A 27,649-nucleotide genomic window follows, 5' to 3' on the forward strand; every position below is an offset into this window, starting at 1 on the left:
AGGAACCCTTTTAGATCACTATTATAGTGTTTTTTTTTTTTAAATTAATGACTTCACTTTTCCATAGTTACTTTGTTTCTGAACATGCACATGACCCTTTGAATTTTGCCCACTTGTATAATATGTCTTCTGAGTTTCAATTCCCTGTCTACCATCACCCCTAAGATCCTGAGCATCATCAATTTCTCGCGGCTTGGTTCCTTGTATGTGGTACTTTGATATGCCAAAGTCTATTCAGATCATCATTATTAACTATAGCTCTCTCAGTTTATAATATTTAGCAAACAATTAGATATTCCTTCCCAATATCATTGTTGTACAAACTAGACAGCAGTGTCCCAAGTATAGAGCCCTGTAGCACACCAGTCACTTGCCTTCTCCTTAATTTAACTCTACCACATGCTGTTTGTCCATCAGCCATTTTCTTATCCATCTTATTAACCAGGTTAGTTTCATGCCTAAACCCCATTTACTGCAAGATATCGCATTTCCATGTGGTATCCTTTTGGAATACTTCTACAAGGTCCAGCAATAACATGGCTTAGCCATTTCTCTTATCTAAATTAACTGTCTACCTTGTTGTGGAAATGTGGCTGAACTGCTAAAACATGACTTCTCTTTCAGAAAACCATACTGTCTCTTCCCCCCCCCCCCCCATAGATTATCACATTCCTCTCAACCCATTCCTGAATTCTACTGATAACCAACTTTTCCAATACCCTGACTGCCACTTCTGTGATAATGACTGGTCTATAATTTGCTGTGATTGGACTACTGGAGCTTTATGTACTAGAACTATTATGACCTTATACCATTCAGTTAGTACTTTGCTGAGGCTTGGATTCAATAGTTTGGTTAGAGACACTGTCATTTCTCTTACACTTTACTATAACACACCAACTGATATCTCAAGCATTCCCATGGCTATATTCACAATGAGATTTCTTAATATTCTAAACACCTATGATTTCTATCACATCAGTCATTGCATTATCCACTTAGAGGATACACACAGTGATCACTCAGTAATTCAACTATGCTAGTTTCCATAAATTACAGAATAAAGAGAAAAATCATGATAATTCAAAAACTGTATGATGAATTTTTATGCAGTTCAGATAAAAGCAGTATGATTTGAAATATGAAAGAAACATCCACAAAAATTGTGGGTTTCTTTTGGTGAGTAACAAATAAGTGCATGAAGGCAATGATCAAAAACAAAAAATCAAAATGAGATTGTCCAATAAGGAATGTGGTCATCCCTCAGCAATACAGTGCTCACAATGGTGTTTCATATTGTTTATATGGTATCCAGGAGCTCGGTAACATAGGCTACTGGTTGCCTAGCAATACAGACTACCTTTGTGAAGCCTTCTAAGCACAGTGGAAGTAGATACCAATATTCTTGTAGCTGACATGAGGTCAGATCATAGCTGGTTCCGAGTAGCATTCCGGTTTCGGCAACAAACTGATATCATTTAATCGAAGATATCAGTCACCTACTACAGTTGTAGCTGATTGTATTCCTTCACTGTATCTGAGATGATGTTTGCAATCACTGGAACTGGTTCCACAGTCTGTAAATCATGGAATGACTCGCATACAACCATCTAGCTACCTCTATGCACCTTTGGCTAATCTCTAGTCTTATAATGGCTCGCCACCTGAATTCATTAGTTAAATGTTTTGTATTTATATCCAGGAATTTTACTATCACAAAATGTCTTGTTCTCACTCCAGGTAAAACCCACTCCAAATCACCCAATTTCATGCTATGGCTCATTTGCATATACTGCTAACAGTGCTACTAATTTGCATATTGGTCCAAGACTCAACAAATCAAGAATAATAATAGCCTTGAATTTTGTTTGGTTTTTAAGGCCAAAATATTTAATGATTAGTTCATAAAATGTCTTTTTTTTCAGTAAATATCTATAATATGATAATTTATCATATATTTGATTAGTTAACACTGTTAGTAATTGTCATTTGCTTCTGGCAAATCAGACTTAGTTTATTATTGGTATTATTAGGAAAGATTTTCAAAAACTACAGTGCTAATAAAAAAAAAGAGTTAACTACCTGCTATGTTTCTGCTCAAGGATATGGACCAGTCATTATTATCTATATGTTTCAGTATAAAATTATTCATGTGAAGGGAACATACATACAGAACAAGAAAAGCAGTTGGTTAAATTATGGTTCATAGTGGTATCTTCAGTTTCAAACAAAAAGTCAAACAACTTTCCATTGCAGAAATACTACTGGAAACAATGGAGGAAAGTGTTTCAAAATAAGAAATAAGACTTCAGATGTCTGAGTCTGAAGGAAACACTGATTGGCTCCACAGAGAAATATACGGTGAAGTTAAAAAAGAAAATCAGAATACTGTAGTGGGACACAAGAAGCTAAAGTCAATTTATAAAAACCTGAGAGAAAATTTCTGACTAGTAAATCAGGATTTGGTCTTCTGTAGGAAATCTAGTATGTGTAAAAGTAGCTAAACAAAAGAAAGCATACAGAAGATAAGCATCACAAAGGTAAAAAAAATATTTTGGAGGATATAGCATGTTTGCATGTAGTTCTTCACAGGGCAAAGTGTGCAAAAACAGCAGGAGATTAGTTGAACTGAGAACAGAAAAAAAAACCTAGAGGTCTGAAACCAAAGAAAATTGTAAGAATAAAGGAAATAAAGAGCATTAAGCAGATAATTTTTTACAGCAATTCTATGGTGAGGGGAGTGCTTCACAAGAACACTACAAAATCTTGTTTCCCTGGTGCAAAAATTAATATTAGTAATACTGTCACAGAGTGCAGAAAGGGAAGGTGAAAGAATTTGTTTTTGGATTTTTTTTCTGACCCGAGAGGTGAGAAATATTGTATGAGGGAGGATGTGAAAGAGTTATTGGAAGAAGGGAAAAAAGAGAGAGAGAGAGAGTGAAGTTTGTGAATCTTCATTCATGCTACGATAGGGACGAACTAAGGAGAGCAATGATAGCTAATGAATCAATATGCAGTTTGTGCAGAAGGAATGATATAGAGTTTGTGGAGCTATGGCCTGAGTTTGATGGATGGAAAAATCTGTACAGTGCTAATGGACTGCACTTAAATGGATTTGGAATCTAGAGAGAGCCTTGTTTACTGAGAGTGTGGAAGTGCAAAAATCAGGAAAACTAAAGAAATTAGGGTGGATGCAGACAAGTAAGAGTGAGTGAGTGAGAGAGAGAGAGAAAGCACCTGTGATGCAATTGAGTGTGTGAATAAACAAAAAAAAAAAAAAAAAAAAAAAATGCAGAATCTACTCTCTGAGGCAACAATATCAAAAGGGATAGTCAATTCAGGATGTAAAAGTGATTGAGTGCCCCTGTTGAACATAGGACCAGCAACCTCACAGAACACTAGTGTGCATCAAAAGCAAAGGATAACATAGATTCTGGGGACAAGACCTTTTGCCCCACTATGCAAAACCATTATACTGCTGATACAAATGAAGAAAAATTGTCATAGGAAATTTCCAAATTAAATAGATATTATCAGACAATTGACTAGGAAGTTATTAAAAGTGGAAAAACATTTACAAAAATTCAGGATAAAAAAAATGATAATAATGAAGCAGAAAAGCATGGAAGTTGGTATGAATCAATGAATGAGTCGATTAAAATGTAAGAAAAAAAAATTGCTAATTAAATTTGTACTTAACTGAGCCACTACTTTGAGCTTCCTTTCCATGAATGAAAATAAAGGATGTGATGAATGTAGTAGAGAACCAGGAAAAACAGATATTAACGCTTGTAGGCTTGAATGATTTAAGCAGTGCAGTGACAACGATAGTACACATGTATGTGTGGGTATATACATATATTTTATATATTAGTTCTTCCCCCTAACAAATACACACACAAGGTCCCAAGATCTATTACACAACAGTGCCGGTATGGCAAAGTAGTTAGAAGAAAGGAATTTGATATATTTCAATGACTGTAATCAATAGGGGAAACTATTCCAAAAAACAGATGTAGAAAATGAAGGTGGAGGATGAGAAGTTGGTGTAATGAGTTTGGAGTTGGACTATATATGGGTGTTGGACTTGCAGCTCCTCATGTTCATACATGATTAGAAATAAGTAGAGGAATGGGAGCAGCATCCATGGAAATGCATATACAAAACAGATAATGTAGCAACAAAGCATCTATGGAGAAGGTCAGTGGGGCAGGCATTCATTAATTAAGCAAATTACTCAATTCTGAATAAAATCAAGCATTCTGAGAAAGGTCATAGGTGAACCACCCTAAATTTAAGCTTTATTCCTAAATATGGGAACAGTATTCTAGGGTTAGGCAGATTTCGGCTTTATATAGTGTCAGGAGTTGAGAAAGAGATAATTTTTTAGAACAAAAAAAAAATGGAGATCAGTGGTTAAGGCAATGATTAAAGAAGATTTTGAAGCACGAGTTACTTGAGCTCTACAAGGTTTTGAAAATGAATAAGAAAAGTGGAGAGTCCTGTAATCAGCAAAACTGAAGAGGACTTAAGTGATGAATTTTTCTACAGCCTGCATTCAGAGGAGGAGATCTGCTGGGGAATGAGAATGGCAAAATCCATATCAGCAATAGCTGCATCTCCAAGTAGTGAAGCAGTTGATTGTTGACTTTTTTCCATTATTTTTGAGATTACTGCGTATATGAAGTAGGGCACTAGTTTAATGATTTACTTATCTCTGATTTTGGGAACAAGCTAAATTAAAGCTTTATTTCAAGCTGTTGGATTGATGCCAGATGAGTATGACAGCTTGAAGAGATGACACAAGATGGGTGCAAGTTCTCAAGCATATGCTTTTAGTACAACTGGAGGAATATCAGGGCTAAGAGACTATTAAAGCTACTGAATGTTTTTCTTGTATGCTTTTCCTTTGGGTGAAATTTCAGAGGAGGCATACTGTGGATAGTTTGTGAAATGGTGGAAGATATGCCTTGGTTGTCTATACAAGAGCCAGAGGAAAAATTGATGTCAGAAGATGCTGGCCATTGTATCATCAAGAACAGAAGACAGAAGCTGCATCTTGCGGACTTGGTGAGGGACCAGAAGGCTCAATTACCATTTGGAGACAAACCTATTGCATTTGGTCCTTACAAAGTCTGCTTTGGATTTGTTGATTTTTTGCAACTGTTATGAGACAGTGTAAGCTGACTAAGAGATTACAGTCTGACAGGAACCATCAGGCATATGCTGAATTTTTAACTTGTCACAATTGTGACAAGTTAAAAAAAAAACTGCTTTGTCACAATTGTCAGCAACCAGGGCTTGAATGAGTTTTGAGTGGAGAATAAAAGCACTTGACCTCAGCAAAAATAATTTCTGTTATTAGATCAGAGCAAGTGCTAGGATCAGTAGAGTAGAAACAGTAATCAGACCACGGAAATGAGCAGAGGTCCCAAAGGTCATTCCAATTGGCACCTTTGTAGTGCCACAGGGCATGAAGCTAAGAATACACTTTCCAAGAGAACTATCATCAGCAGCATGTTTGAACAAAGAACTGGTCAAGAGGTACTTCAGCAATTGGTATTATTTGATACTATAAAATGCCAGTATCATTTTATACTGAACCCCCCCCCCCCCCACCTCTCCCGCCAAATAATGTTTGTTTTATTGGATGCTCGTATCTTTACTATGCTTAGTGAGAAATTACTTCCTAGTATGAAGGATTCATGTCTCCAAGTAGAATGGCTGGTTAAGAAACTAGCTATATTAATTAGATCGAATATGTTATTTGTATGAAAAAATGCAGTATATGGTGTAATGTGAGAGTTCTTATGTAAGTTAGACCATCAACTCAGTTAGAAAAATGCACTTACACTATTCTGCTATAAGTTTTAAATGCTATTTCAATGAGATTTCTAAAATCTTTAGGACCATCCCTACTATTTAACAAAAAAGTTAAGGCAAGAAATATTTCCCTCTGTTCAAATTTTCACAGCTGCTGCTATGAGTTTTTGTTTTCATATCATACTTTCATAGCAACAGCTATGTTTTCTGTTCCAAAAACTTTGTTTTTAGAACAGAAAACTACAGAGCCAATGGAATGCAAATTACAAACTGACATTTTTGCCAGTTCAAGATAGCATCACCAGAGGCATTTTAAGAATACACACTCAATGAAGATAAAACCTTCACTCCCCCCCCCCATTTCAAGTGTCGTTATCATATTATGATAACGACAGCTTGAGCTAGTGAAATGCTGGCTTTTAAATAATTAATTTTAGTCAGTAAATTATTTATTTGCATTCCAATTTTCTGTTCCAGAAACTTCGACATGAAAAAAAGCAAGATAGTGATCCTGTTTCAATTTACTATGTGGTAATAAAGCATTAAGGGAAATTCAATCTCTACTTCACACATTTATACAACAATGAAGATGATACACAAGGGAGGACAATAATGCACCTGAGGCTATTGTAAAAGTAACTCTTGACTGTTATTTCAGATAGATATGTCTATGTTTCAGTATAGATTAAAATTTGTCTCCTGGGAATGAATGCTTCATAGCTGTTAAACTAGATTTTAAATCCGTCCTTTATCCTGACAAAACTTCTTGCAATAGCAAACAAATAAAAATGATCTGAGAGCTGGGTTAGAAATAAAACACTTGACCAAAGACTAGAGACCACAGGTATAAGTCCTGAGAAAGATTAGGGGTGTGAACAGATGCATCAATGGCAATATCACAGCGATTTTCAACCAATGTGCCGTGAGATTTATGAAAACAAATTAATTGAAAGAAATAATGTCGTAATTTGTGCATTTATTTATTAGTGTCTGGTCTTCCATCTTCCCGTGTGTGTAAATCAATCAAAATGATGCCTATTTTTTGCCAGATCATCAAAAAAATTAAAAGAATATATTTTTAGTGTGTTGTAGAATTTTAATAATTAGTCTAGGTGTGCTGTATTATGAAAAAGGTTGAAAATCACTGCAATATCATATTAAAAACGAGGATATTAGGAAAGAACTTAATATTATTAGCATCCAGGAATGTGTTAGCAGAGCTAACCTCAGGTGGTATGGTCACTTAAACAGAATGGGAGAGGAAAGATTAGCAAAACAAGTTCTCTGCCAGGTTGGCAGGAAAAAGACCCAGAGGAAGACCAAGATATAGGTAGATTGATATAGTAAAAATTGCCTTAGAAGATAGAAATATAAGATCTGATAATGTCAGAGTCCTGACAGATAACAGATTGATTTGGAGGAAAATTGTTGATAGGAAGTTAGTAATGATGTAAGTTCTTCATGTAGTACTATCATAATATCCTGTACATATCAGGAATTTGATGATGATTATAGAAATGATAAAATAAAGCTATTTAACATCTTAAGATTTACTTCCTTTTATTTGCCTGCATCAATTATAAGCAAAGAATGTCTACTTAAGAAAACACACAGAATTATACTTGCAATGATTAACTTCATTCTTCTGCCTTTACTTGTAGTTGAAGTCATCTAAGCAATAACTTCACAATGAATTATGTTGAGCATCTGCTATTATGAAAAGCACAGTCTCTGTTTGAAGCGGAGAATGCTATACTGTCCTTCATTACAGTGATTTAATGAAATGAAAGAAATTTTCAACCACTGGCATACTTTCCTTTATGTTAGTGATCACAGTATGCTGATCACTGGCATACTGTCATCCTTACTGAGGATTAATTAGAGGAAGGAAGTTAACTTGGGGAGAGCATGAATTCTCATGCTATTCTTTAGTTAGGAAGTAAAATGTATACAAAAATTACATATATAAAGTTTTGGGTGTGATCCAAAAAGTTTACTTAACTTGGGAATGTTATGCCTATTAGTCTGGCCATGTAGATGATCTGAAGGACAAGAATTAAATCTGTATCACTTGCAATAATCACTGCATGAAAGAGTGCATATCCATTAATGGTTATATACTGGTTATATAAAATGACTCGAGCTACTGAATTAATTTAATGTTATGTGAGAAATTTAACTATCTCATTAGATCTTGACATGGATTGAAATTAAGGTCCAAGCAGATGAAGCTCTTAAAAACTGCTAGAGTAACAGAGTATCAACTCTTAATGAAAGAAATATCATGAACAGATTTGTATTCCTGTGCTCAGTTTGGACAGGAGTAAAGGTATAAATCCATTCAGATGTAATGATTATTATTATACTAGACAAAAAAAGTCTCCAAATCTGATTTTACATGTCTTTTAAGATTTTTGATTATAACTGTGAAACAAAACTCTAAAAGATTTCTTTTAGACTTTTGTTTCATAGTTATAATCTTAAGTATAACACTATTAAAAGATATACTGTTTAGCCTTTCATAATCAAATTTCATAAACAATTTTAAGATTTACCTTTTACAAGTGTTGCAAACAGCTGTAGGTTGCAACAATTGTTCACTTTTCTGTACAAAGCAAGCACATTTTGAAAACTGATGTTAATGTACAGGTGCTGCAACAATATTTGTATTTGGAAATATAATTTCTTCTGTTACCATCCTGGCAACTATATAATGTATACAAAGAATGCTAATGTCAGTTGTTGAATGTCAGCTAAGTTATATACAATTTCTTTCTTTTTCTTTAAACTAATCACTTGCAGTAATTCTAACAGAAATAATCCTGCATTTAAACTCTCAATTACAATATACTGAAACTAAACAAATTTTAATCACAGAGGACACAGAGCTATCAAATATTAATTTATTTATTTCCTATATCTAGTAGCCATAAAGTAGAAACACACTTCTACTTGACAAATTTCTTTTGAAACAATGATCATGTTATCAATTTATCTAATTACTGAAAAAAAATGTCTCATATTAAAGAATATATGCTCAATTTTCTATTTTGGCATGGTCTTAACTTTAAATATGACAAAATTTAAGACAGAAATCAATTTGCACTTTTTCTACTTTACAAAAAAAGGTAGGAATGAGAGATTTGTAAATTTTTGTTTGTATGTTACACGGATACCTTAGATGACCATGATTTTAAAAACGAGTGTCCTCCCACACAAATCAAAAATGGCAATGCTTAAAATCTATCATGTATTATATCTGGGGATTACTTCCTGAGAACACAGAGTACAAGGAAACATGATTGAGTGACATGTATACTTTACAAAAATGTAAAAACCATGACTTTTTTTTTCCCCCACTACTTCTCAAGTTCCAATTCCAGCTCTTCTATTTCTGCTTCAATCTCTTCTTTACGAGCAATCTTTTCAAGTTGATCTTTTTCTGGATTTAACAGCTGGCCAGAATCAATTTTTTGTTTTAATGATTCAATTTCTCTTAATTTCTTCCTTAAATTTTTTATCCTTTTTGCTGGATCTGAGCTGATTGGTTGAGCACCTTTCTTGTTGGATGTTGTCGTCGTCATCTGATTATTATCGGAAGAAATGTTTATTTTTTCTACTCCATCTACCAATTCTTGTTCTTTCTGTTGAGCTTGCTTCTTTTTCTTCTTCTTCTTGGAAGACTTTGAAGGGACTTCAAGGTTTCCTAAACCAGGTATAGTTTTAGTAGCTGTAGAATTTCTGGCCTCCAAAGCTCTTGCCACTTCATCTGCATTCAGTCCTGGTGGCAGACCTGTTTTACTCTTAGCCCACTGTTTACCTTTGCTTTCATATCTAAAAAAACAAAGAAGGAAAATAAAAAAATAATACCAAAGCACAGTAAATACAGTGGTCTGGACCAAACTGCAGTTACCTATGATAAATAAAAAACACATTACTCATTCTTAAAATAGGATGTCTATATGGATATGTGAAATAAGTTACATGTGCAGAAATTCAATATACATTAGCTTCCAGCAAATTTAAAAAAGCTTTACTTTGTCAACATCACTCATCTGAATGTCGCTATGAATGTTATGATTAGTTTTAGCAAAGTATACTGATTTACACAAATCAATGTACATTTATCCAACAGGTAGTAAAGTTATATAATTGTTTTTATATTTTATAGCTAAAAGAAACCTCTCTATGCTCTTTACTTTTAGCTTTTGTAGTCCAAATTTAATAACAGGATGGTTAATTCTTTATACATTATCTGATGTCTGTTTGAAGGGAGACGACTACTGACTCATTCTTGAGTATTCTGGACTGTTTTTAATCACTGCTATTAAAAAAGAAAAAAAAAAAGGATAACATTCAGTTAGGTGATGTCTTCTTTCAAAACACAAACACCTGGTCATTTTATTTAACCTCCAAACAAATTACAAGTATTCCCCATTTAGTGTTGTACCTCCTTTACTGAAAATATCCAATCTTAAAAATCTTTTAAATGAATGTTTACAAAATTATGTAATCCCCCCCCCCCCTCCAAAAAAAAGAATTTAATGACAAGTAAATACAAGGAATGGCATTATTTTAGGTAATAGCATAAGGGCAACTAGTTCTCTCCTTCAGATGTACCAATTAATCTCTCACAATTATTCCACTGCTGCTTCAGAAATCAGTTTGCCAGTTGCATAACTGATGATATAGTTAAGGACAGGTAAACTGAAGGTTTGGTCATTTGAAGATTGGAGAATTACAATACAGTAAAACCCCGAAGTTACGTGGTAGGTGGGACCAACAAAAAGCGCGAAGTCAAATTCACGTAACTCAGGGATAATTTTGCATGTAATTTATATATACAAACATGCAATTGGGACCAAAAACACCTATATTTTTTAAGAAATATAATCATAATTGTAGTTTTTCGTACATAAAAATAAGAAAGTTATTTCGATGTCAATGGTTTCATAAAATCTAATAGATTCGTCTGACAGCATAATGTCTTTTTCTTGTGACACAAAATTTCTTCATAGCAAGCTAATGATTTTTTTATTCCTTGCCTTGTGGCTACAATTCGTTCCTCGTTAGAATCTATGTCCTCCAAACTCTGTAAACCTTTCTTTTATGATTGTTCTTACTGTGGATTCCTGTAGATCAAACTTCTTTGCTAGCTCATAAATTTTCATTCCCCCTTCAAAATCCTTAATAACGTTGAGTTTTGTTTACAAAGTCAATGTTTTTCTTTTCTTGCTAGCTATAGAAGAATCGGACTTGCTTCTTTTGGATGACATTATTATTTTTTATGTGATAAAATTTTTATCAAGAACATAACATTAAACAATCGCAAGGTTTGTAGACTATAAAAATCATGTATGAATGGAGACTGCGCGAAACCTGTCAGTGCTAGTTCACAGCATGTGTGACACTGGCGAATGCGGCCGGCGCCTGAAAGATATGACTAGTGGTGAGGCGTGAAGCGGGACGGGAATACGTACATATAAGAAACTGCGTAACTCTGGATTTGCGTAAGTCGGGGTATGACTGTATTTGATTTTTGATATTTTTCCTGTGTAAGAATGTGATATTCAATTCAAAGTTTAATATTTATTTATTAGTCATTTCCCTAGACATGTTCTTTAATTTTAATGACCATTATTTCTTAATGATTTTTCTTTAAAGGCTAGTCATTAAGTAGATATTTTGAAATGTATTGGCAGAGAAATTAATGGACTTTGGGGCTGACCATCCCTGGTAAAGTGTAAAATAACTGATATTACTCATCCAACATCAGTGTGTGTGTGTGTGCACGTGCATGCATTTATACTCATGCTTTGAATACTTTTATTTTTATTTTTTAAATATTTACATTACATATATCATAATCTCAGACAGACAAGCAGAAATACATGAGCATTGATAAGAACTGTCACTAACTGCTTAGCATTTAACATATTTACCAGTGGCGGCCCGTACATAAGCACTGCAACACTGCAGCACCCCCAAGGAAAAAATGAAAAAATTAAAATTTGTTTGTGTTTATAAATAATAACAATGCTTACAACATGTTAAAGGTTACAGCTTATGTTTTGACATTGATTGAATAGTTAGTAATTGGAATTGTTCGATTAACGCTTTAGATTACGAAACAAATGCACTGTGATCTAACGCCAATAGTTTGCGCTTTGTCATTGCATGTTACGTCATTCCCAACTGTAACTGCTCAAACAGCAGTGTATTTTTAGTATGCTTACACGCCTTATTTCTGTGAGATATGAAACATTTATTATTGGTGCGTGTTCATGGTGAACTATTTTTTGTCAATCTTATTTTATTTTGTTAAAATAACATATAATTATTTATTTATTATAGTTTCAAGGCGGAATTATGACGAGTGTCACTGCTGAAAATATGAAAAGAATTATATTTTTTCAATTATCATTACACGAAACAAATGCACTGCGATCTAATGTCGATATTCGTTTGCACTTGTCATTGCTATTGATACGAAACTTTTATTATTGGTGTTTGTTCGTGGTGAGGATGAAGTATTTTTTAATAAAGCAATTTTTAATATGAGAGAATCAACCCTCCCTCCCATCCAAAAATAAAAACACTTCATTTAGATGAAATTATAACAACTAATACTGTTCTAAGAATAATCAATTTCCTGATGTTTCAACCTTCATGTTAGGGTGTCTAGAGCCTGTGCATGTGCACGCGTGCACGCGCACACACACAGAGAGAGAAACAAGCTGCATTTCAATTCAAACAGGATATATGTATGCCAAGTGATGGTAAAGGTACTGGAGAAGTTGGTAAACAAATTGCGAATGAATGGATGGATAATATGATACTCTATGGGTGGGATAAATGGCTTTTACTCTCTCTCTCTCTTTTTCAGGAAAACAATGGCATACCAACCACTGCACTTTCCCAAGAAGCTGTAAGCGTCTTTGCAGCAGTTATATGACTGAAGGAACTGAGGTTATGAAATCACAATACAGTGATGAAAAGTGCATGATTACAGCATGCAGGGTTAAAGGAGAAAAGTCTGAAATGCTGATGGAGATTATGTTCAGAGCCACCACAGTATAAACTACAGTGAATTCACCAAACTTTGGTCTGTCTAAAGAAAAACCACAGTCTACATGTTCATGCTAATGGGGGTTGTTAATAGACCTAGATATATCCCCAAGTTAACAGGCATTAACACATCAGACTGGAAGAAACTAGAAATGAACAAATATGGGCAAGGGTTGAGATGGGATGTAGAGAGCCTAAAAGGAAAAGGCATTCCTCAGTGAGTGATATTATGTCGCAGATAAGTTTCACCACCAGGTGTAATACCAAAACTTTGTTCATCAGAAGCTAGCTCTAAGTGAACAAAAAACCATGTTTACTTTTCCCCAATTTCACTGCATCCAACAGCAGGTGATATGAGCAATGTTTTCAGAGTTGCTGAACATCAGGGAGAAAGCCAACATTTCCTCTTTTTGAGGGTACAGTTGTAAAATAGTCTTTCTGCATGACAGATAGCACACCATAGCTATACTAGGGCCACTAATGAGCATTATGTACAATATATAGTCTCTCCTAGCTAAGTCAAATTTAACTTCCTGTGGTATGACCTGTTTCCTCAAATCAGATTCTGACAAGACAAGTATTGCTGCTTTAAAAGCATACCTTCCCTAGATGAAGGAAACAGCAACTTGACCTCTAAATGGTAGATGAAGTTCCTTGCCTAGTGAAATATCACCACCATGCTTATTGGAGATATGAAGTGGTATTGCCACCTTTCATCTCTAGAACAGGGGCTCTAATTTGTCTCCCCCCCCCTAGTGATCTTGCTTGATATGTTCTTCATTATGTAATTATTAAACTAGGGAACCAGTTCTTTCTCCATTCAACGTACAATAGTTTATGTGCATCACCACTTGCACACATCCAAACCTAATCTAGTATTCATCACTGAACCTCAGATGACATCCTTCATGACTAAGCTTACCTTAATTTTCCCCAGAACATCATGCATGACACTTTTTAATACATGTAGTGATATATTGGGTACACTGGGAAAATCACAATTTAAAGAGGAGTTGCCATTCTCCATGGATATGGATACAGTTTAGTAAAAAATCTATTATATATGTGTACACACACACACACACACACACACCACTTTAATTTCACATGCAAGTCAAGTTATGCTAAAAGTGATCCAACAAAGGTTGGAGCCATATATGAATAGAGAAATGCCACAAGAACATTTGATTATGTGGATCACAACAGACTGTGGATTGTAATGAGATCAATGGGAATACCTAAATATCTAATTCTCTTGATAAGAGAGCTCTATGACAACTAGGAAGCTTCAGTAAAAACAGTCTGGAGAAACAGACAGTGTTTGAGTGGAAAAAGGTGTGCAGCAGGGTTGTATACTGTCACCCTACCTTTTTAATATTTATAGTGAATACATTATGAGAATGACTGATTTAGACAAAGATCTAGCTAGAATTAAGATTGGTGGCAAAAAAATAATTTAAGATATGCAGATGATACAACCCTCATAGCAGAAACTAAGGAAGATATGAAGCAGTTGATCCTATTAGTTAGGATGAAAAGTAACAAAGCCAGGATTAATTTAAACATCAGCAAAACAAAAGTGATGGCTTTTGGCAATTTAAATGAATTTTTAATAGAGGGAGATAAAATAGAAATTGTTTAAAATTATGATTTACTGAAGTAAAGAATCAGAAATGATGGTAAATGTGAAGATGAAATTAAAAGAAGGATAGTCATGGGAAAAAAAGCGATGTTAAACCTGACAAAAATTATGAAAGACAGTGGTACGAGTAAAGCCACAAAAGTTAGAATTGTCAAAGCAATGGTATTTCCAGTATTGATGTATGGATTTGAAAGCTGGATTATTTAGAAGAAAGACACTGGATGTCTAATCATGCTGAAGTGAACAACTTTACATTTACTGACATTCATTTTCCCATGCCCACAATTCCAGCCTATTCAAATCATTCTGCAAGTATTGCATATCAGCAGCATTCCTGATTACCCTACCCATCTTTCCATCATCAGCAAATAGCTGTATGTCACTTGTCAAATTCTTCCCAATATCATTAATGTACAGATTGAATAACAGTAGACCAAGCACTGATCCTTGTGGTACACAACTGGTTATCTTAAATCTTGCAGACTCACATACCCCATATACCACTTTTTGATATCTGTCAGTCAGCCATCCTCTTATCCATTCTAATATTCTATAACCCAAACCCATATTCTCCAATTTATGCAACAGTCTACCATACTGTATTCCAGGGTTTCCCAAACTATGTTCTGCAGAAAGTGGATAAGTGTTCTGTGAAAAATGATCAAAATTGATATGAGCCTGGAATGGTTTTAAATGCTGTGACAAGTTCAAACATGTTTGAAAATCAGACGCTCCTCACTCTGCGCATGGATTGTGCTATTAAGGCCAATGCATGCTGGCCTTGACTCAGCCGCCTGCAATTGTCAACACCTCCGATCACCAGGGGCACGGCAAGGGTATTTGTCGCCCGGGTGCAAACTTTTATGGGCAGCCCCTAATACTTCATTTTTTGCATCCAAATTAGATATTAGCTACATAAAATGCCACCCGGGTGCGGTGCACCCCTTGCACCCTCGGGTTGGCGAGGCCCTGATGAGCACAAGTGAAGTACAGAGGTCTCTATTCTAGGATATGTGAGGTCACAAGAAATGTCAATGCGATGTGCTGTGGCCCAGCACACTTGTAAGGTGTGCTGCCACATTTTTGCGATGCGATACAGCCTGCTTCGGTGATAGCGTGTGCATAGCTTTACATTGAATATGAGACCGATGATACTCGACTCTAACCAAGGTGTTCTGTTAAAATTTCAGGATTTGTGAAGTGTTCCATCATAGGAAAAGTTTGAGAAACACTGCTGTATTCTGTCAGAAGCCTTAGCAAAATCCAGAAGTATCATGGTGTATCCATTCCCCTTGTCTAGTTCAATGGTAACATTGATAGAATGTGAGCAAGTTGCTAAAACATGACCTTCCCTTAGTAAACCATGTTGCTCAATTCAAAGTAGAGATTCACTGTCAACTCATTTCTGAATGCAAGCCCTAACCAATTTTTCCAAAATCTTTGCCACCACTCCTGAGATATTAATTGGTCTATAGCTGGATACATTGGTCTTTGCACCACTCTTGTGCAATGGAATTACCATACCTTTCCATTCCTGCAGAATGTTCCCTGTTCTGAGACTGATATTAAACAGCCTGGTCAAAGGAATAGCCAGTTCAGCGGAACACTCTTTTAGCACACATGCTGATATCCCATCAGTCCATATTGCTGAATTCTTATTCGGTTTGTGCAACAGCTCTATACCTCGTCCTCATACACCTGAGTTTCTTCATCCAGTGAAGAGGTAACAGTGAGCTCAATGTTGCATACACCAGGTTGATAGCTTTTAACAAAATGGGCACTCATTAATTGAACAACCTCTTCTGCATCTGTAACCCTCATGCCATCTGCATTTAGAAGAGTTATTCTTTCATATTCATTCTTTCTTTTACTTGCAGCATATCGACAGAATTCTTGTGGGTTGTCTCTAGTACACAGAGCCAGTTTCTTTTCATACCCAGACTATGCTTTCCATACAACAGTTGTGATTATTCTAGCCCGCTGCTTATAAATTTCACGATGGACATCATCTTCATGCACATGGTATTTACTTCCACATCATCCTTTTCTTACAAATCTCTTGCTTAATAAGATAACCCATACATTTGACTCCTACCCTATTTATTCTTCAAACTCTTGGAACACATTCTTCATTTAAGTATTGTTTAAATATTCTTCCCATCCAGCAACTGATCCCATTCCACTGAGCTCAGTTGATCATAATTTCCTGCTTTGTAGTTCAGCAAGTAACTTTTTCTGAATGGAACATTCATAAACTTAGTCACTTCCCAAGTGAGTACTGCATGATCACTGTCACCAACTGGAGGAAGAATAGTTAAGTCTTTAACTGAAACGTCCTCTGACACTATAATCAAATCTAACACTCTTTGACCTGAAGTTCCTTCTGTCACATGCTGCTTGAGGAAGTTGTCCTGCAACAGCTCAATAAATGCATTTTCATCCTTCTCATGAGATTCTACTGCTACCCAATCAATATTTGGAAAATTAAAGTCTTATTATGATTACTCTTTTTGTGCTCATCTTTTCTATTTGGTGATGCATTTCTTCATTGCTAGCAACTGATCCACCAGGTCTGTAACAGCACCCCCCCCTCACACTATGTAATTGATCTTGTTAGATTCCACCTCACCCCAGATTTCTTCAAACTCATTGCCACATGAAATACTGTTAGTAGTAGTACTACAATCATAGGTCTCAACTCTAACCAGATTCAAGTCATCCGTATCATTAGCAGCATGCCCCCCCCCCTCCTCTCCTATCCTTCCTAAAAATAGTACACCCTTTATGATTCGGACAGCCAGGTCTCACTAATGCCTACAATCTGAGGTCCCAACATATTGACTACGGCAACAAACTCTACACCTTTGCAAGTGCTTCTCTGTTGAGCGCATTAATCACAAGACCTATGGACTTACTCCAGAGACAACTTCAAAAATGGTTCCATTCGATGAAAACTCACCTGTCAAAAAATTATAGTGGAGACTTCACTCAAAGATAAACCACCAGACACCCACACAGAAAAAATGGACCGCGATACCCACTGAAAGCAAACTAAACATACCAATTGACCTTAACGCATTTAATGTTTTGAACACTCCACCAGAGGAAGAGACGGACACTGGCTGTCCATACTTCCCTAAAACAGTGGATAAATATAAATGTGACAAAGATAAGCCCTCAACCTCTCGAAAACCATACAAGTCAATAAAATCAAGACAATAGGAAAATTTTTACAATGGAACTGTCGTGGGATCTGCCAGAATACTGACGATATCAAGATGTTGTTGCAGAAACACAAACCTTTCTGTTTCTGTCTACAGGAAACTTACTTAAGACCCAATGAGGACTGTACCTTAAGGAATTTCACTGTTGTACGTAAGGATAAAACTGGAGATGGTCCTGCTCATGAAGGAGTAGCTATCCTAGTGGGCAGTCATATTCCTTTCGATCAGGTCCAACTTAATACTTCTCTGGAAGCAGTAGCGATTCGCTTCTCTGTGGGATTTCTTATTACAGTATGTTCAATTTATTTACCACCAAATGCAGATTTTGAAATTGATCTCGATAACCTTATCTCGCAACTGCCTGAACATACTTTTGATGGGTGACTTTAACAGTCATAATACTCTATGGGGTAGTGCCAACACTAATAGACGAGGTCAAATCATTGAAAAAATTCTTGATAATAATAACCTTTCCCTTCTAAATACTAAACTCATATGCCTACCCGCTCATATTCTGCAATTGATCTTACAATTTATTCCCCTTTCATTCTTCCACTGCTCATGTGGGACGTTGAAGAGAACATATATGGAAGTGATCACTTTCCTGTTCTTTGTACAATGTCTTCACAGAAACCATGTTCACCCACACGGATACCTATATGGAAAATGGACCAGGCTGACTGGAACACTTTCTCTTATTTTGCAAAATGTAATGCTCATGCCATCAGTGAAACACCTATCAATTAAAAATATATAAAATATATAACAGAATGCATTGTCCAGGCAGCAACAACCTCCATCCCAAAAACATCATCTCGATTTCCAGTCTATCCAAAGCCTTGGTGGATCTCAGAATGTCAAGCAACCAAAAAAGATCAACACAGAGCATGGAGCATATTTCGTAGATACCCCACCACATCAAATTTAATAACTTTCAAGCATGCTCAAGCCAAAGCAAGTTATGTAAGACGTTGGAGTCAAAAGCAATCATGGATCCAATTTACTACATCAATTAATCAAATGACCAGTCCAAAAATTGTATGGGATAAAATCCGGAAAATGAAAGGCAGATATAGTACACACTGTTTGTCCACTTTAGACTATAATGAAAGTGTTCTTGCTGATCCCAAAACTATTGCAGATACTTTTGGGAGAAACTTTTGCTAAAATCTCGGCAACAGCTTCATATTCTCCGGAATTTTTAATACTGAAAGAGCAGCAAGAGAAACAAAGGCTTAATTTTTCTACCAACATTCTTCAGCCATTTGTCAAGGAGAAACTAAAAAAAGCTCTCCTACAATTTCACCCTAGTGCAGTAGGACCTGATGACATCCATTATGAAATGATAAAACATCTACCATCATCTTCTATGGATCTTCTTCTCTTATTATACAATAGAATACTTGCAGAGGAAGAGTTTCCAAATTCTTGGCATAAGTCAATTGTCATTGCTATCCCAAAACCAGGAAAAGATTCAACACAAGCAAATAAGTATCGACCCATTGCTCTGACCAGCTGTCTTTATAAGATACTAGAGAAAATGGTTAATGTCAGACTTCTCTGGTATTTAGAAAGCAACAGTCTTCTCTCTAATACACGATGTGGTTTCCGTAGACATTGATCAACTTTAGATCATTTAGTTTAGTTAGAAACTTGTATAACAGATGCATTTCTGAAGCGAGTACATCTTGTCTCAGTTTTTTTTGACGTGGAAAAAGCCTATGACACAGCCTGGTGATATGGCATATTAAAAGACCTCTATAACCTAGGTCTCAAAGGACACCTCGCTATATTTATTAAAAACTTTCAATCCAGGCGAACTTTCCAAATCAGAGTGGGAAGTATGCTATCTTGACCATATCTTCAAGAATAAGGTGTTCCCCAAGGCTTAAGTTAACCCTTTTTACTATTAAAATTAACTCAATCATTGAACAGCTTCCTCCCACTGTAGACAATGCTCTATATGTTGATGACTTCACAATTTACTGTCACTCATATAACATGACAGTAATTGAAAGACAACTTCAACAAGCAATTGATCACGTCTCTCTGTGGGCTCTTAATAATGGGTTTAGGTTTTCAACAGAAAAAAGTGTCTATGTACACTTCTGTTGAAAACGCACTCATCATTCAGATCCTGAACTAAGAATGGGACATACTGTTATTCCAGTAGCTACAGAAACCTAGTTCTTAGGACTCATCTTTGACAGAAAACTCGCATTTCTAGCACACATTCGTCAACTAAGAGAAAAGTGCAAAAGATATTTGAACCTCCTTCACACTCTATCCTCTACTGAGTGGGGTGCTGATCGAGCTTCATTGCTCCATCTTTATTGTGCACTTATACGTTCAAAGCTGGATTATGGGTCCCAAGTCTATGGTTCGGCAAGACAGAGTAACCTACAATGGTTGGATTCCATCCATCATCAGGGTATACAGATAGCTACTGGTGCCTTTCGCACCTCACCCACTCAAAGTTTCTATGTTGAAGCAAATGAACCGGCTCTATCACTTCGATGGAAACAGTTGTCTCTTAATTATGCCCTAAAAATAAAATCTCTCCCAGATCACCCTACATGGAATAGTATCTTCCCTCTGCATTGGGAAGCTCAATATCACACACATCCTTCTGGTATTAAAGAAACTGTGCAAGCTGTTAGCATAAATTTCGATAACATTAGCTACACTAAGCATAACAGCATTCCTCCATGGCAGATTTGCACACCATCCTGCAACCTCTCACTTTGTCAGCTACAGAAATCTTATACCCCATCATCCATTTACCTGCAATTGTTTAATGCACACAGAGCAGTATACTGATTTTTTAGCCATCTATACTGATGGTTCAAGAATTAACACCTCTGTTGGCTGTGCTGCTGTGTTTCCTGATTATTATCTCAAATCAGATCCCACCAGACTGCAGTAATTATACAGCAGAGTTACATGCCATTCAGCTTGCACTTGTGCATATAAAAGAAAACTGCTACCAAAAGTGTATAATTTATACAGACTCATTGAGCTCTTTACAGGCTATCTCCTCTCCTATGTATAATCCGCATCCAGTACTTTATGAGGTGCTACACATGCTTCACAAAATGAAAATCCTTAATTTCGATGTTCAGTTCTGCTGGATTCCCAACCACATCGGAATCAAAGGAAATTAGGCTGCAGATGCAGCTGCTAAATCAGCTCATACCTTCTCCACATACTGTTTGACAGTTCCATATACAGACTACAGACAACTTATAAGATCAAAGCTAATTGCTCAGTGGGAGTTAACATGGCAAGAAGCATCAACAAACAAATTATATAACATTAAACCTGAAATTAAACACTGGCATTCTAGTCAACGTACAAAGAGAAGGGAGGAGGTTGTCCTTGCTAGGCTCCGCATAGGTCAGTCACCTTACGCATTCTCATTTACTGAGAGCTGATGATCCTCCCATATGTGAAAAATGCAACACACATCTCACTATTCATCATATTCTGGTAGATTGTCAAAAATTTACAGGAGAGAGGAATGAAATTTTCACCTATCTAACCAAGCCATATACACTCAGGGAAATGCTAGCAGACTCAGGCAAATTGCATTGTGTTTTTAATTTTTTTAGAAACAATTTGTACAAACATATTTGACCAAAAATTTGTTTATATGTAAATACTTTTTTGCTTAACTTAACTTTTATACATACATATTATTCATTACATTAAATCTGACCAATTATGTATTACCATAATTGGTCAGGCCTTGATCTTGTATGTTTGTATCACCCTGCTATAATTTTGTTAATATGTAAATACCATAATGCTAAACTTAAATTTTATGCATCAGTGCTGTATAAAAATTCCTTTCTGACTCTAAGTATTAGTATAATAATGTTTATTGTAATCTTACTAGATGTAGACACTGCTTTCCTTGACTTGTTTTGTATATACATGTTAACCTATAGTTATCTATTTATGTACTGCTGAAATCTTTGCAATAATTTTGTTTATATGTAGATACTGCATCACTTAACATACATTTTGTGTATGCATCTTATTTACTACTTTATTTTTTGAATAATCATGTAGTGCTGTAGGACACCTTACCTATTTGTGTACTTTCTAGTAATTTTGTTTATATGTATTGCTAAATTCTGTTCATACTACGTTGCTAAATTTAATGTTCATCCATGCATATTGTATAATAATCCCTCTTTGCCTATTTTTGTACTGCTATAAAGGCATCTATTATAATTTTACATATATGTAGATACTGCATTCCTTGGCTTAGTGTTTCATATATTATGTATTAAGGTATATTGTTAACAATTTTTGCACTACTGTAATAACCTCTGACCTTGTTATTGTGTGTTACTGTGCCCTCTGCAGCAGTTATATTAGTATTATATATATATATATATATATATATAAATAAATATTATATATTAGTATAATAATGTTTGTTGTAATCTTACTAGATGTAGACACTGCTTTTCTTGACTTGTTTTGTATATACACATGTTAACCTATAGTTATCGATTTATGTACTGCTGAAATCTTTGCAGTAATTTTGTTTATATGTAGATACTGCATCACTTAACATACTATTACTACGGGCAACTCCAAGGAGTTCATAAACTCATCAAGGGAGGCCCTAAACATCATGTCCACACAACTATTCTACATTCTCACAGTATCTATCATACCTTGCCTTGAACTCATTCACTGTCATAGCACCCACAACAGATTCTGGCAGCTTATTCCACTCATTTACCACTCTAAAAGTAAAGAACCCAGCTCTAACACCCTTGCTAACCACACTCTTGCCCAGCTTCCATAGATGTCCCCTAGTTCTCCCACCACCGGTCCTGATCTCAAAAATATCCTCTGAATTAATCCTATAGAAACCCTTGAGCAATTTGAATGTCTCAATCATATCTCCTCCTCTGCCTATCAACCAATTTCTGCAACCCACATATCTTCAACCTGTTATCATCTTGGTAACTCGCCTCTGGATCCTCTCCACCTCCTCCCCATCAGAAGAAACCTAGGTGACCAAATCTGGATACAGTAGTCGAGATGAGGTCTTATCAAGGCTCAGTACAGAGGAACAATAACTTGCTTATCTCTGCTCGTCAAAGTATTCTTCAGCAACCAAGTGATTTCATGAGCTGATTTAGCCACTTTTGCAATGTGCCCCCTAAACTTCATCTCCCTATCCACCAACACTCCCAAGTTCCTGGCCTCATCAATCTCCTGGAGTACAGTTCCACCAATGTGGTATACTGCTGCTAATCTTTTCACCCCAAAATGCATAACCTTACATTTTGTCACATTAAATTGACATCCATTCTCCTTAGCCCAGACCTCCAATCTATCCAAATCATCCTGCAAGATTTTGACATCTTCTGCATTCGCTATTGCCCTACCCAACTTTGCATCATCAGCGAACAAATGCTGTTCGTTCCTCTTAGATCCTTCCCTAGATCGTTAATGAACAAATTAAACAGCAGTGGTCCAAGAACAGAACCCTGCAGCATACCACTAGTCACAGGCAGTCTTTTGGACTCTACTCCTGAATAAACTACTCTCTGATATCTCTCCATCAACCACCCTCCTATCCATCTCACCAACCCTTTATCCATTCCTATATGTTGCAGTTTACGGATTAGAATTCCATGTGGTATCCTTATCCAGTTCAGCTGTCATCTTGTTATAAAACTTGAGCAAGTTACTGAGGCATGATCCACCCTTCACAAAGCCATGCTGTCCCCTGTACAGTATCTCATTTTCATCAATCCATTCCTGTATTTTTCCTTTTACTACTTTCTCCAAGACCTTGACAACGAATCCTGATCGGTCAGTAATTTGCAACAGTAGTCTTGGATCCTCCTTTATTCAGTGGAACTATTTTCCCCTCTTTCCACACCTTTGGAACTAAACCAGACCAGAGACTCAGATTAAACAACATGGTCAAGGGCACCGATAATTCTTTAGCCGCTTCATGTAAGACCCATACCGGTATACCATCCAATCCCACAGATGTATTCACATTAAGGTTCTGTAATAGACTATTCATCTCCTCTTCATTCACCACAATTCCCATATAAACTAATGGTTCCTTCATTCTTTCGATGTCACCACCTGGATGATATACTTTTGCAAAGTGCTCACTCAGTAATCCCACTATATCGACTGATTCAGTGACCTCCTTGCCATCGGAATTCCTTAAAATCATTCTGCCGTGTACAGTTTTTCTTTAACTTGCAGCATATTGAAAGAACTGTTTGGGATTCTCTTTAGCTTGCATAGCTAGTTTCCTTTCATAATCTGCTTTTGCTTTTCTTACCACACTCATTACCCTTCTGGCCTGTGCTTTATACCGTTCGTGTGCCTGCATGTCACCTTTCTCTTTAAATTCCCTCCACTGTTGTTTCTTGTTTTGCAGCTCAAGCTTAATGGTGTTATTCATCCATTTAACCCCTACTTGTTTTACTATTTGGACCCTAGGTATACAATCAGCCATAACCTCCTGCAAATGCTCCTTGACCACTTCGCATGCTCTATCAGCGTCCAGCCCTTGCAGTTTTACATGCCATGGCACTGAACCAAGCAATCTCCTAAGCTTGTCATACTTGCCAGCACAGTAATTCCACATATACCCTGTCTTAATCGAAAATTCTGTACCTTTAGCCACCTCCCAGGTCAAGACCTTATGATCACTCTCACCAATAGGTGGCAACATAGTCATATTCATTACAGTCAAATGTATCACAATATTTACATATTGTGATACATTTTGTGTATGCATGTTATTTACTACTTTATTTTTCGAATAATCATGTAGTGGGGTAGGACATCTTACTTATTTGTGTACTTTCTAGTAATTCTGTTTATATGTATTACTAAATTCTGTTTATACTGCATCGCTAAATTTAATTTTCATCCATGCATATTGTATAATAATCCCTTTTTGCCTATTTTTGTACTGCTATAAAGGCATCTATTATAATTTTACATATATGTAGATACTGCATTCCTTGGCTTAGTGTTTCATATATTATGTATTAACTTATATTGTTAATAATTTTTGCACTACTGTAATAACCTCTGACCTTGTGTGTTGCTGGGCCCTCTGCAGCAGTTCTGTTTACCTAGAGATGCTGCTTTGTGAAACTAGATTCTTGTAGAGACATATTGTTTGCCAATTTTTTGTAAATGCTAATGTTGTAACCTTTAGTATGGCATAGTATGACCTTTGTAGTTTTTGTGCCAAATAAACTATAACCAACCAATCAACCTAACCCAATCTACACCTTTGTTTCTGATACTCCTAGCATAATGTACTCATATTATGTACAGACATAATAATCTATCTGCATGTTCCTTTTGCATACTCTTGTCTGCAGTCTGCATGACACAGTTGGACAACTTGCAGATGTCTATCCTTCTCTAGTTTCCTACTTTGTGGCTTCTCTACAGAACTGACAATTGTCTCTTTCAGCAAGACCATATTTGGGATGAGAAATTGACAGCAGTCCTAGAGAAGAACTTCCCAACTATAAACTTAATCAAACTGACTAGAAAATTCTACTGAAAGTTTCAGAATGAAAATGGACAGCTCATTCTGCATTGTTTGGTCACTGGCTTTTAGTAAATGAACCATATCAGTTGGTCATAGCAAACAATATACAAAGAATTTATTCCAACAGATATTGTTTGTAATATATTAAATAACGAGTGCATCCCTATTCCTAAATACGATCATTATTTTGATTTACTGTATTAATGTCTAGTTGCATAAACAGACATTAATGTAATAGAATTTTACTACATTTTTACTTACAAAGGCATTTCATCTTGTGGAATATAGCCTTCTTTTACTCTTCTTGCCTTTCTCCATGTTCCATCTGGCCTCTGGGTAGCAGGAATAAAAGTTCCTAAAATGAGAGAATAAAATTTAATAATATAAAATCTAATAGTATATAACAAATGTAATAGTATATCTATTTATCTATCTATTTATGTAAACCATAATACTCTTCATGTATTTAATATCTATTTACCACAGCAGGATACTCTGGCATCAGAAATGTTAGGGTTTGCACAAATCCATCTGTCTAAAACTAATCAAGGACATATCATTACCGAAGACTTTTAATGCACTCTTGACATCAAAACAGACATGCTGAATTGTACTAATCACTGCACCTCCTTAATTAACATACTGCAAGAAAGATAAACTATAACGAACTGATTAGTATCATTTGGCATGAATATCCAGAAAAGAGGTCCTATACCCAGAAGTCAATAGTAGGTAACTGGCCTCTTCAACAGAACTGATTATATCTTCAAACACCATTCCTCTGATCAGATGTCTCACATCATGGCCCATACCATAATTCAACTGGAAAACATTCAAATCAGCATATGTGAATGAGTAATGAAATTAAAGCAATTCACATGGCATATAGGCTATATGCACAAGTCCCTGGTGCAAAATTAAACTCAGGGGAAAAAACTACTGGCTTACAGGTAGGCAAATGAAGTCCAGAACTGGCTTTCCTGTCAAATCTAGCTGGTCAAGTAGAGGACTAAAGTACTTCGGCATCAATCTCTAACACACTTAATTGGATATGGCTGCATGGCCACTTCAAACAGGTACTAAACAAATGGAACAACATGTGATCAACTTCTTCACTCAGGGGAAGAATTTTATTAATTAACAAGATAGCTGCAACTATGTTCCGACACAGCTTCAAAGTACTGACATCCCAAAAGACTTTCTCCATCAAATCTAAAAATCAATCAGATGTTTCCTCTGGAATAAAATCAACTGGGACAACCTATGCAGCACCTTGTGAGCCACTCAACAATAGAGGCCTAGTCCCACCTTGAAAACAAAATAATCTTTTTAGGAATATTTTTATCCTCAAGACATTTCAGATTAACAAAACAACTGTTGCACATATCTTGAAAGAATCTACCACAGGACTCATGCAGTCATAGTTCTGTGCATGCATAGTGGCCCATCACTTTCCATATTATCTTCATTCTACTGAGATGTTCTAGATCAATGAAAAAGTACAGAAGCTCATCACACAGTGACCAGATCATCTCAAACAGTTGTGTCCACAGAACCTGTTTGCAACCAGAAATGTAAGTCTAAAAACCGCCAATCCTTCTGCTTCCTACATGGAACTGGACAAGATCTACTAATCCCCTCCTCCCTGTGTGACACCTGTTTGTGGTCGATGGGACCAGTTCCCAATGATGGTACTGGTCCTTTTTCATTCATCCTCTTTTTCTTCGCTTTTGTTTCCATGGTTTCTTTTTTACTATAATTTCTTGCAGACCACAATCACTGGAATTCAATGTCCTGCTGCTGTGTTTGCCATGAAGTGCAACCCATGGTCATCCAAAAAAAAAAAAAAAGGGGGGGGAGATCCTAGTAGTCTTGCACTAATTTCACCTCTGCTTCAGCAAGATGGGTGGTCCTGAATGGCTCAACCAGGATCAATTAGCTAGTGGTCTTGCCTGCAATGGTTGACAGTGTTGCAGTAATCAGGATCAGGATTAAAGGCTTGCTGTGGTGCTGGTATAGCATTCTTCGTAGCCCTGGTGTTCCACTCCCAAGCACAGGTCATTGCCTGCCAATGAATGAGCATCCATGTATGGCTCCATGGTGGGTGGTGGTGGGGGCTGTGACACCAAACCAAGAACTCCTTGGGTATGAATTCTTCATCCTCAAATGTGATGGCATTGGCCCCTTTCATTCTTTCTCTTTTTCTTGGCTTTTCTTCCCACATTCTTTGCTCAACTTCTCCTTAGTCTTTTTTTGCTATCTTTTCTTCCAGATCACCATCACTGGGATCCAATGCCCTGCTACTGTGTTTGATGTGTAGTG

General features: G+C 36.1%; 1 protein-coding gene across 3 annotated transcripts in view; it reads right to left on the minus strand.

The window, feature by feature from the left end:
- Positions 1-8,714: 8,714 nt before the first annotated feature.
- Positions 8,715-27,649, minus strand: part of Pym (partner of Y14 and mago) — a 48,930-nt gene continuing 29,995 nt past the window's right edge. For all 3 annotated transcript variants that reach the window (XM_090411998.1, XM_090411999.1, XM_090412000.1), the window contains 2 exons: positions 25,589-25,682; positions 8,715-9,657 (listed from right to left, as the gene is read on the minus strand). In XM_090411998.1, the coding sequence (XP_090268124.1) occupies positions 9,183-9,657; positions 25,589-25,682 (569 nt within the window). In that variant the 3' untranslated portion in view covers positions 8,715-9,182. The remainder of the gene's footprint in view (positions 9,658-25,588; positions 25,683-27,649) is intronic.

This window comes from Typopeltis vanoorti, chromosome 22, assembly GCF_054136105.1.
Source record: "Typopeltis vanoorti isolate ZY-2024b chromosome 22, IOZ_Tvanoo_1.0, whole genome shotgun sequence".
Taxonomy (NCBI): domain Eukaryota; kingdom Metazoa; phylum Arthropoda; class Arachnida; order Uropygi; family Thelyphonidae; genus Typopeltis; species Typopeltis vanoorti.